Source organism: Curcuma longa, unplaced genomic scaffold (assembly GCF_044706935.1).
Source record: "Curcuma longa cultivar G26 ecotype Majalengka, Jawa Barat unplaced genomic scaffold, ITB_CL_G26_1.1 utg2646_np1212_2152390_RagTag, whole genome shotgun sequence".
NCBI classification, from domain to species: domain Eukaryota; kingdom Viridiplantae; phylum Streptophyta; class Magnoliopsida; order Zingiberales; family Zingiberaceae; genus Curcuma; species Curcuma longa.
The window spans coordinates 475,571-488,251 of NW_027435599.1; the positions used below are offsets into that span (position 1 = coordinate 475,571).

Here is a 12,681-nt window from a genome sequence, read left to right on the forward strand (position 1 = left end):
TACTCAACTGATGATTCCTTTTCCTTGCAACTATTTCAATTCTTATCCGAGAATGTTCTTCGTCATAAACAATCTTATCGTTTGGCAGAACACCACAAGGCAAAACTGCTTCCAGATGATACAACAGTCTAAGACAATGATCTAGACTCCCTCAAGAATGCAATAAAGCATTTCGATAGTTATGATACATGATGAAGAAGAAGAAGAAGAAGCTGAAGCTCCTGCAGCATTGAGCATCACAATGGAAGAATCCTCGAGTTGTGCTGATTGTTTCACCGAGGCCCGAGCCAAGCCCCAGCGGCACACTCTCAGTCTTGCTGCTGTTATCGCAACACGGAGGGATTATCATGGCCATGAGATTTTGAGTTTTTGACCTGAACATCGACACAGACATGACTCCGGCCATGCCCGTTTACTTGATGCAGCTCTCCGTTCTGCAAATTCAAGCTTCTGGTCATCTGAGTCACCCCCATCTCTTCAAATGGCGGTGTCTGTTCCTTCAGCTCCACATCTTCATTGTATCCTTTGAAAAGAAATCCGAACAGTTCTTGCGAATTCCATGATCATATGGGTTTCTGAACTGCCCACCTGGACCTCTAAGGTAGCTGTATCTCATAGCATTTGCCATTTCGTTGGTTGTTATGTTCCGCGAGATCTGGAAGACAAGAAATAATGTTGGTTGCAGCAAATAGTGAGTGATAGTAACAGATCAAAACACAGATAAAGGTTCTCTTTGGGTTATCGAAAGCAATAGATCGAAGAACATTGTACAGCTCATCTGTCTGCAAAACTCCACTAGAAGAAAAATAAAAAAGCTATGCAATTCTAATCAATTCTCAAAATCATATTTCAGCTAACAACTTCATCAACCACACCAGTAAATTATTAATTAAACTGAAAGCCTGCTCCGACGAGAACCACCAGGCAATGACTATATTTTTTTATCGTCGTGTATAATGAAAAGGAAACAGCAATTTATGTGGTTCAAAGATTGTCGCGGTGTAGAATCCAAAAAGAAATCAGTTTTTCACGAAGTGGGGGAGAGAATGTAACAGCATACCTGGGATGCTTGGACAAAAGTTAAAACAGCCACTCCGAAGAAAAGAAAAAGGTCCATTACTAGAAATGCTACGGCTCCAGGATGCTCCGTCGTATTATGACTCAACCATCCACCGAAAGAAGGCACAGAAGGATCCTCACTATTCCTGCAGGATTGGTAGTGCTCCTCTCAGTGAGCATGCCACTGTATCTCGTACGAAGCTTAAAAGAAAGCCTACTGTAAGAGACATACTCGTAATGGCAACTAAACCAGTAATGACCATGGCAGAAACTTCAAGAAGGAGAAACATCAAGAAGTCCCGCTTATTTCTCTGCAGATTAATGATCATTAACGAATCAGAACCTCAAGATACTAGTGAAGTAGGGAAAGCATTTATCGTACGAATAACAATATGATAGAACTTGAAAAAAGAGAAAACAAAAACGAAGAGAGGCGTGCATGAGTGTAAAGGACCTTGCCAATACAATTAGATACCCAAGGACAATGATGATCAAACTGCTCGACGCATCGATCGCAAGTGGAACAATGCTTCGCACGTACTGGCCTGACAATCTGAGTATCAATTCAAGCAACTAAATCAAATGCAACCGAAAAATGATAAACAAAGTCAGTTTGCCTCGATGCACACAAAAAAAGATTTACCTTGCATGTTGCACACAGCTGAGACCAATTTCCGGCCAACAAGGCAGGGTGATTTAATCTGTCTTTAGTAAGGGTTCCTATAAGCACAAATAGCAATGATGAATCATAGAATTGTTGGTTATCTGGTCACCAGTTTTGTTGTTAGTATTTGGGAAATGAGCCATCAATATTCCTGTAATTCAAATCTCCATAGATCATTATGCTAAAAAAACTGAAGAAAATATCGTTTAGTTCATTAAAACATCAATATTGGTACAAAATACTTGTGCCTCCATAGACAAAGCATGCTCAAGGGAGAATTGAGTTCATTTCTATACCACATACTTGGAAGTCAATAATAAGATCCTAGGGGCATGCCAAGGTTGATAGGTAATACAACAATTTTATTTTATTTTTATTTTAGCCATTTTATAGAAATCAGATTGCCGATTGCCTTTTCTAGTCTAAAGCATTTGGGATATGTTATGGACAGTAATAGAAAAAACTGAAGGGCCCTCTCATGATACGAAACATAAAGAGCTTTCAAAGAAGATATAGCATCAAAGAAAGAAAGGAATACGAAGCCCCAGAGAGTACTATCACTATCGAAAGATGCTTTCACTTAAACCCTAGAAAAGAAGCCCCCCAGAAAATTCTCATTATCAATAGATGCTTTCACTTAAATCACTACTTGCACATGTCATCGTCTCAGATTTGATTTTTCAAACATAATTGTGGCCGTTAGATTGAAATACCATAAAATCGTATTTATTTCCCTACACAGATGTAAATTTGTTTATCTAAGGTTTTACTGGAAGTGTGTCCTTGTCATTCATGTGTTAGCATAGCAAAGGATTGATAAGCAGTGTGTAAGAAATTGATTAGACACAGCAGTAACTGCAATTCTCTATTTAAATTGACTGTCACTGTGACACACAAGTCAGTTCACACAATAGCAAACAATAAAAAATGGATTCATTTCGATAGGAAATCCTTAATTGCACATTCAGGCCTCAGAATGTTTTTTTTAACTTATTCATTTTGTCGAAGTCAGTACCACTTTCACTTTACAGCATAGTCATGGATGAATTCTTACTTCAGGATGTGTATGCTCATTGATGTCTTCTGTCTATAGTTACATCTCATTACACCAAAGTAAAGTGCAACAAAAATACGTGTCTTAGTCTCAAATATTAGGGATGCATACACCTTTTCCAGCCATTGAACCTTTTTGCAAGGTTATACCATCTATTAAATCTCCCCCTACCTCTAAAAAACTTCATCTCTAATTGATCAACTGATCACTGCCAAAATAAATGTATTAAGAGTATTTTCATCTCAACAGATAAAGAGAAAGTTTCTAACTATTGAATGCATAAAAAATCAACTGAACAAAGCATGCATGTCTGGATCAAACCAAGTTATAGTGAACATAGAGCTTACTGTTGATTTACTGATAATATTTGATTGTAGTCAAGAAAGTAAAGGCAAATATGAACTGGTAGATTTTGGTATTTCATTGCAATATATTAGCATAAATAGGTACAGTAATCAGTCGCAAAGCCGAGCATGTGTCTTACTTCATCTCTGAGGCTTTGTACGTCCCGTGTGCTTCTATTGATGAAGCCAGGATCTTTCCTGATTCAAACATGTGGCAGAGGTGAGAAACATGTAAGCCCCTGATCGTTTGGGGAAAGGAATATGCATATCTTAATTAGGTTACATTAAAAATTAAAAAGGATAAATGAAATAAAAGTACATGTGTATCACAAACTGTATATTCCTATTTCACATAAAGCAAAGAAATATAAAGAGAAAAATGTAACATAATACTTTGTCTAGTAACTACCCGTGACAGATGTTTTGATCCTAATAATTCACATAAGAATCGGCCTTGGGAATCTTTATTTGCAAATAACCTAGTCAAAATTGTAGCTAACTTTAAAGAAATCTGATTATAAAATGGAGTCTACCTGCTACATCTATAAAACATGACTAATCCTATAGTTGCTAGGAAAACTCCTGACCAGGCAAAAGTCCCAAAGGCAGTTGTTAAGCTGAAGTCATAAGAACCTAGATTCACAAAAAACAAAAGAAAATTATAAATGATTTATACATGAATATTTTTAGTTTATTTAATGGAATTTTTCTGATGATCTAAAGCAAATATACCTGCAATAACTGATTGTACATAGGTAAACAGCATAGCAATTATCACACACCAAAGAACAGGTGCAAGTCCTAATTTTGATAGCCTACCAAGGTTACTACTTCCATCACATCGCCTGTCAAACACCCTTCTAGCATTGCCCTAAAAGAATGAAATATATGTTGGGAAACAGTTTTAGGAACTTCCAGAAAACAAGAACAGAAACACAACGAAATAGCGTGTGAGAAGAGATTGTTTATTTTACCAGGAAATCCAAAGTTTGGGTGTAAGGTTTATATTGGAGCTGCAACAACAAACAATTATATAGAGATAAAACTTAAAGAATGTAAACAGTCTCACTTTAAACCTGTTGAAAATGTGTTAGTTATATTCAAGGCCAAGAAGATTCAAGTTTGATTACATGAACAAAGTCAAATTTGGGTGATTGAGTAAAATACAGTGGATTAAGTGATAATGGGTTGAAGAGTTTTCCTTATTTTATAAAATATTGTACTCTTAATATGTGCATTTTTATTTATTTATAGCTAAAACTAGCGGCAGTCATGCGCTCAGGTTTTATAAGAAAACCTAAACATAACCTGACGAAAAGCCTCTGGGTGAAGTCGGATGACTGGGTTTCTTCTTGATCACCTATTGTGATGAGGTTGATGCCAAAGAAGCTAGAATTATCTCTCAAATAAATTTGTGCAGATGTAAAACATCTGCCATCAAACAGCAATAAAATGCAGTGGACAACTATTTGACACACTCTTAGAGAGAGAGAGAGAGAGAGAGAGAATATATTTGAAACACATGATACCTACAAGGAAAAAAGCAACTTGGCGATGTCCCTTATCCGATGCAAGCTGAGCAGGAGTTAAACCAGAGTTATCTGTGATAATCAAGTCTTCTTTCTTCCCAGCTTGAACTAGAACTGTACATGCCTCTAGATTTCCAATTAAAGCTGCCCAATGTAGCGGAGTACAACCTAATGAGAGAATAAATTATAAAACAAACCAAAAATTTTCAAATTATAGATGCAGGAAGCAAAAACAAAACAAAATTGCATACCCTCTTTATCCTGCCGCCCTCTGTAGGCGTCTAGAAATAAAAGAAGACGTATGCAATTGGCAAATCCCTTATAAGCAGCCCTACCATGATGAACAATTGAGCATAAACATAAATTACCAGTCAGTACAAACAGTTCATAGAGAACTTTTACTTCAAAACTTAAACTAATTTGTTGGGCAACATAAGCTTGAATTGGTGAGACCAGATTGTGAATTTAATGTGCCAGAAAGCCTCCAAGAAAAAAAGAGAATAAAGATGTAATGTCAAGTTTCCACAAGTAGGAGAATTATAAGTACCAATGTAAAGGGCTCCTTCCATCATTATCAGGGATATCTGGATCAGCGTTCCACCTTATGACAACATGATAGAGAAATGCAGTCTGACCATACTGGGCTGCAACATGAGTGCTCTGCAGTCAAGTGGAAACAATAAAGAGATCATATGCCAGGTTCAAACTGGAAAAATACAATAGGCAGAATCATACATGTATTAACATGTTCGATCAAATCATGCTAATGAAGACACCAAAGAAGAATTCATTGTTAGCATAGTCATGCTTCACTTAATGTAAATTTGTTAAAATCAAGTATGTTGCAGTTAGTGAGTAATTACAAAATCAAATCAGCAAATACATTACATGTCAAACAAAGCCGTTTTGCTAATGGATAATACTGATCCAAAATAAGCATATTGTCTTCACTTAACTAGTCCCAGAAATGCATGCTGTCTGGTCATGTAACTTAAATTTTTTGGTGATCTATTTGAGCTATCATCAATGTACCAAAAAATGTATGTTCGTGCGAACAAGTGAACAACAAAAATCTGTATCTACATTTCTAATATAGTTGTATTTCAGTTTCAAGTACAAAAAAAGTATAGCTACAACATAAGTCAAGTAGCTATATCGATTTTCAGTTAATTCACGATATTATGGAATCTTAAGTGGTCAAAATATTATTTTCTCAATCCATTCTATAAAGTGGTTTTTGCCCCTGTAATTCAACTTGAATGAACTGCATAAGTTTGGTTCAGCTCAGTTTAACGTTCAGGACTGAGTATGAAAACCTTAAATTTGTTGGTAAATAGAGTTCCTGCAGAAAGAAAGAAAACATATACAGGCTGCAATTTTAATCATAACTACAGAGAATGCTTCAGCCTTTCATACTCTTACAGATTATAAATAAAAGGAGTTCTGTAAGATGTTAGAAAAGGTCCAAATTTTAAACCATTCTATCTGTGCTCCAATACACTTTGACGGCCAATGTGTAAGAAAACTAAAGAAGTTGCTAGACCTATACGGCATGACTCTACAGACCTTCCACCTCACCTGTAGGCATTTCTTGTTCTGAAAATTTTCAATATGGAAAGAAAGTACCTAGTTCATGAAGATCTCCAATGAATGAAAAGTGAAAAGGAAATCATATTGATCAAGGATCAAATTAGGAGAAACAGGTTAGGAGAACAAGATGTACAAGGAAGCTTCATTTAAACAAAAGCTCATTCATGCAAACTGGTTGAAGATTGTGCAAACATCAAACCACAGATAAGTCTATGGAAGGCCAATATAGACTTTATACGAATAACATAGATTAATTTGGCACAAACATCTTGAAGTCGAGTTGTTTGACACACTAGTAAAGAGTGATTGCTATCTCGCTGTTGCAATAGATACCCAAGAATAGTTCAATTGATCAGACAAGAACCAATATGAAGTGCTGTTAACAAGTCACGATTTTGTTCATAGTAATTATGAGGAGAAACAGACCTGATATCCATATAAGTCTGATACATCAATTCGAGCACCTTCCTTGAGCAATACGTCGGCGACCTGGGTGTGTCCTCGCACTGCGCTCCAATGGAGAGCTGTTTGCCCCGTGTTGTCAGTGGCGTTTACATCTCCTCCATGCTGATCCAAACAACAAAATTTAGCGTTTAATCTGACAGGATCTCGAAGGTCAACAATAGCATAATAACTCCATCCGACAGGGGACGAAGGGGGAACAATCTATCATGGGAATTAGAGGTTAAAATAACGGAACGAAACGATCGAGAACCAGAAGAGAAAACACCCTAATTTTACTCAGACGGAAGAGGAATACCTCGATGATGTATTGGACGGCCGCGGTGCGGTTATTGAGAGCCGCCCACTGGAGGGCATAGTAGCCTGCCCCGTCCGGCTCGGAGACGGAGCACCCCTCTACGTCCACCAGCCGCTGGAGTTTCTCCAGATCGCCGTACGCAGCTGCAGTGTACACGTCGATCCTGGAAGACTCCTCGTCCGTCCCGCCGGCGCTGCTCCTCCCGCGACCTCGGCGGCTCGGCCCCCTCGTCCACCGCCTCGATCTCCGAAGCCATCGTACTCGCCGCCGCCGCCTCCGACGCGCCCAGAAATCAACACAATCCGGCCAGCCCTAGCCGCAGGACGCGGAGGAGAAGCGAGGAAAAAGATGTCCTTGTAGAGAGAGAGAGAGAGAGAGAGAGAGAGATGAGAAGGAGACGACTCAGGCGCGTACTTTTGTATTTAAGCCCCCCAAATGAACTAATTGTGTAGAAATTTAATTTCACCCCTCAGTAAATTAGTTTATTTTTTAAGATTTTTATATTTTATTATTTCATAGTAATAATGCGATCATCTACCAAATGTTATAATTTATATATTTTTGTCAAAGCAAAAGAATAGTTATCATTATCATATCAGATGAAATATTAATTTTTAAATTGTATTTATAAATTCGTTGCTAATATTTAAAATTTATGTAAGATTACATTATTTAATATTTCTATTTCATCTCCTTCTTTTAAATTTTATTTTACCTTGCAATTCATCTCAAAAAATAAATTTTTTATGAAAAATTAGCAAAAACTAAAGAATAAACTACAGTTTTCGATAATTGAATTAAGGACATGCTGAATTATTAGCATAATAATATTTATCCAAGGAGGAAAATTGTAATGCTTTGAGCCAAATAAGCATCGATAACTAGCAACAAACTCTACGAAATGCAGCTTAAAATAACTTGAATAGGAGACCGCCATGAGTGGCAAAGAATGGAGCAAACACAAGTGACTCCACAGCCATGAGCTTGATGAGGATGTTCAGGGATGGCCCGGATGTGTCCTTGAGTGGGTCGCCGATCGTGTCGCCGATCACCGCAGCCTTGTGGGGGTCTGACCCCTTCGGGCCGAGCGACCTAGCGTGCTCTGAAGCTCCAGCCTGATCAACTCAGGAAGCAAGAATTAGCAACTGAATATATAGTTTCTATAAAGAGTACAATCAATGCTTTACCTCAATGTATTTCTTTGCATTGTCCCATGCGCCACCAGTGTTTGATGCAGAGATGGCAATCTGTGGATGAAACAGTTTGAAATTCTGATCAAATGGCGGGAATTTGTTTGGATGGGTATTGAAGTGGGGGAGATCTACTGACCTGAACTCCGGAAACAAGAGAGCCGGCAAGGACACCGGAGAGAGTTTCGACTCCGAAGAGAGTCCCGACGACGAGCGGAGTGAGCATGACCAGCGCACCGGGAGGAATCATCTCCTTGATGGAGGCGTCGGTTGATATCTTGACACAGTTTGTGTAGTCTGGTCTAGCAGTTCCTTCCATGAGACCGGGAATGGTGTTGAACTGCCTCCGAACTTCTTCGACCATTTTGAGAGCTGCGCTTCCGACGCTCTTCATGGTCATGGCTGAGAACCAGTAAGGGAGCATGGCGCCGACGAGCAGTCCAATGAAAACCTTGGGTGTTAGAACATCCACAGTAGAGATGGCTGCACGGCTCACAAAGGCACCAAAGAGTGCAAGGGACACTAAGGCAGCTGAGCCGATAGCAAAACCCTGACAGAATGATAAAAACATGTGAATAGATTTACAAATTGGCATTGTAAAGGGATCACAAGAACTTGATCATTTACCTTTCCGATAGCAGCAGTGGTGTTGCCAGCAGCATCGAGAGCATCAGTTCTTTCGCGGATCCTGTGGCTCATACCAGCCATCTCTGCGATTCCACCGGCATTGTCACTAATAGGCCCGTAGGCATCGATGGCGAGACCAGTGGCAATGGTGCTCAACATTCCGAGAGCGGCAACGGCAATGCCATACATGGCTGCCAAACTGAAACTAACAAAAATACTGATGGCGATCGCGAAAATAGGAATGATAACAGATTTGTATCCCAAAGCAAGGCCAAAGATGACATTGGTGGCAGCTCCAGTTCGGCAGGAATCAGCAACATCTTGCACAGGGCTGACAGTAGAGATCCATGAAAATGAGGTAAGAAAGCTGATTATATGAACAACAAACAACTGCGAGCATAAAACTTTGTTGTTTACCTGTATGCATTGCTTGTGTAGTACTCGGTTACGAATCCTATCACCAAACCAGCCCACAAGCCGATCGCCACACAGAAGAAGAGCTCCCTACCAAACCATCTCATACAATAAGTTACCTTGAAAATTTTATCGAAAAGAAAAAAGATAGGGGCAGGAAATAGGCTACCAATTTTTGACAGATTTCTGAACACCGAAATTGAAGATTGTAAAGGTGGATGGAAGGGCTACCCAACTAACAATTGCAATTCCAAGGGTCATGAGGATAGTGGAGATGATAAGTTGCCTCTTTAACGAAGGTTCAATCTCCTTCACGGCTTTAATCTCGAAAAAGTCAGTAGCAAAAAGTGTGGTGATAAGACAAACAATGATCCCCATGGAACTAATCAATAGAGGGTATAACATTGCTGTCAAATCATGGTTAATTCCAAAGGAAGATATTGAAGCAACAACTAGAGCTGCACATGAAGATTCAGCATAAGAGCCAAAGAGGTCTGACCCCATTCCAGCAATATCACCTACATTGTCGCCGACATTGTCGGCAATAACCTGTAAACAACACAACAAAGAGCATACATTTTTAACATTTTAAAGAATTAACATGACAATAACATGACCAATTAAGCAGGCAGTAAACAAGGAACAAGAGATGCTCAACAAGATTCTTACAGCTGGGTTCCTTGGATCATCCTCGGGAATGTTCCTCTCGACCTTTCCAACCAGATCAGCCCCAACATCAGCAGCTTTGGTATAGATACCGCCACCAACCCTACCAAAGAGAGCCATGGAAGACCCACCAAGGCCGTAGCCAGTGATAGCCTCAAAAAGACCTTCCCAGTCATCACCATAATACAATTTGAATAAATTAATAGAAATGAAGAGAACCAAAAGTCCATTAGCAGCTAGCAAAAAGCCCATGACAGCGCCTGATCGGAATGCAGTGATGAAAGCCTTCCCAACACCCTTTCTTGCCTCGAGAGTTGTCCTGGCATTGGCATATGTTGCAATCTTCATGCCAAGGAATCCAGATACCACAGAGGTGATACCTCCAAGTAAGAAAGACAATGTGCTAAAGATGGCATTGGCAAGGGCTGGCTTGCAAGTCTTGTCCTTGCTGTAAGTGCAGGGTTGGCTCTTTGTGCTGAAGCCCTCGACCGAACCAAGGAAGAGGAAGATCAGTATGGCAAAAATAGCCATAAAGATCCCAACATACTGATATTCAGTGAAAAGGAAAGAAGTAGCTCCTGTCCAAAATGTTAGCAGAAACCTCATGTCAGATATGACAAATTTAATTATAAAATCATGAAATTAACTTAAGCTTAGCTTTAAAAAAACATTAATTCTTTACTGATGACCTTGTTTTTCGAGAACAAAGATACAAAAGGTAGATCTAAGATTTATAAAGAATAATCAAAGGCCAAAGATGTTTTTTTGCATAGAAAACACAATCTTAATCATCTAATTCTATAGGACCACCTTTCTCCTGATTTACAAACTTCCTGGTTAAGAATTCAGCACAGGAGCCAATCATAATTCTAGTCCTAACAAGACGACTAGTGGTAAGATGAGAGATATAAAAGTAGATTTTGCTGAAGAGTCCTTCAGATGAGATGGAAGCAAAAAAAAGCAAAAGTAATGTCTAGTAATTTCTCCGTTTGCACATACAGTCAATGAAGTTCCACTTTTACGATTTTCATTCCTAAACTACACAGAGTCTCAATCTACTATTACAGATTGTTATGGCTGGAATTACATCTAACCTTCTTAAGGCCACACTACGTAAGAGATTCGATATTTGATTTGGCAGCACACAGCTAAGAATTAAAAATCTATTTTGCACTTAGTGACAAATTAACAGGTACAATTGTTGGCTTTGATTCACATTTTTTATAGTAATTAATAGTGTAAGATGTATATAAAATCTGATTTCTTAATCGAATATGCAAGTAAACAGCAAGTGGGATCCACTACATTCACCTGCAGTAGCCCTGATCAGCGCAACTGTGCAGATCACAGTTGATCTGACAGGATAACGCACAACGATGCTATAAACTAATCAGTAGAACCAGAAAACTCAAACAAAATTCCTTTTTCCAAATAATATCATTCCATGAACAAGTGTGCATTTTCATGAAACCAACAGGAACCCAAAATCGAGAAAATGTACAACTCGGGAAGGAGCAACGTAAATATAGTTTAAAATAGATCAGAAGTTTTGATCCAGATTTCGACTCCTTATCGTGCAAAATTCGGCAGGAACCAATGTTTTGAGATCGCATATCAAGACAAATTCGAAATAGATTTAAAAAGCCATTTTGACTATAAATTCCTTTTTGTTTCAAAATATGTCCAAGAAGAAAACCAAAAAAAAGAAAATAAATAAATAAAACAAGCAGATCCAGTTATCTAAAATCATACTGCTTCTGCACAAGATACTTCACACAAGCACTTCGAATTCGATACTGAACCGCGCAGATCTGACCGAAAAAAAAAAAATTTGATAAGGATCAAATATAGCGATGGCTCTCACCTTCCGAAATGGCGCTCTGGATCTCGGCACACTTGACCACCACGTTGTGATCATTGAGCCCCTCCTCCTCGTCGATCAAGTACTCGGAGTACCCGTTCTTTCCGGTGCCCTCCGCGTCAGCCTCCGCCGGCGACAATCTCACCTTGGAGACCAGAACCCACTGCAGGAGCGCGAACGCGATCCCGACGACGGCCGTCGCCGGGATTAGGACATTGGTGAAAAGATCCGAAAGGATCGCCTCCCCCATCGCCGGATCTACCACACCGCCGTCCAATACGCTCGGAGATCGATCGATCGACCGACCAACACGGACGAAATTGCTTCGAAGGTTTCCGAGCTCCGCCTCACTTGGCGATCTCACACGATCGAAAGGCCTCGGGGTCTGCGCTATTTATATAGAATGGCCGAGGGAAGGCCATTTGGATCGCGTTGCTCCCGGAGAGAAAGATTGGCCGTGGGTATCTTTTTGGGTAGACAATAGGAGAATTCTTTTTGGTGAGAGGACAGCTGGCATTTTTTTTAGATTAATAAATGCGAAATAAATAATTTCATGGGTTGAGCTTTCTCTTTCAATATAAACTAAATTATTAAAATTAAGATAAAATTAAGATAATTATTTTCATTCTCATTAATAGATTATTTCATTTTTTTTAATAATCCGTATACGTCTATTAATTTTGCAGAAGATAAAAATTAAAAATATATCTCATTTAAATAATTTTCAAAATGGAATAACAAGGGACCTTATTTTAATTTTAAAAACTATATATATTCATAAATAAAGAGTGAAATTGTATTTTGATATTCTCTAATTTTAAAAAATCATCATTTAAAATTTCAAAAAACATTAAACATCATCATGGATTTTGAAGTTGAAATATTACCACATTATTAGAAAAGGAAAAGATAAAATCAAATAA

The 12,681-nt window shown here is 38.7% G+C and overlaps 1 protein-coding gene and 1 pseudogene across 1 annotated transcript; both read right to left on the bottom strand.

Annotated features, from left to right (window-relative positions):
• Positions 1-33: 33 nt before the first annotated feature.
• On the bottom strand, positions 34-7,256 carry LOC141820023 (protein S-acyltransferase 24-like; annotated as a pseudogene).
• A 536-nt stretch (positions 7,257-7,792) lies between these two features.
• On the bottom strand, positions 7,793-12,116 carry LOC141819916 (pyrophosphate-energized vacuolar membrane proton pump). Its single transcript, XM_074707179.1, has 8 exons — positions 11,762-12,116; positions 9,901-10,475; positions 9,401-9,780; positions 9,235-9,321; positions 8,818-9,148; positions 8,330-8,740; positions 8,188-8,247; positions 7,793-8,115 (listed from the first exon to the last, which is right to left on the bottom strand). The coding sequence occupies exons 1-8, from the start codon at positions 12,006-12,008 to the stop codon at positions 7,909-7,911; spliced, it is 2,298 nt and encodes a 765-aa protein (XP_074563280.1). The 5' UTR covers positions 12,009-12,116; the 3' UTR covers positions 7,793-7,908.
• Between the last annotated feature and the right edge of the window lie 565 nt (positions 12,117-12,681).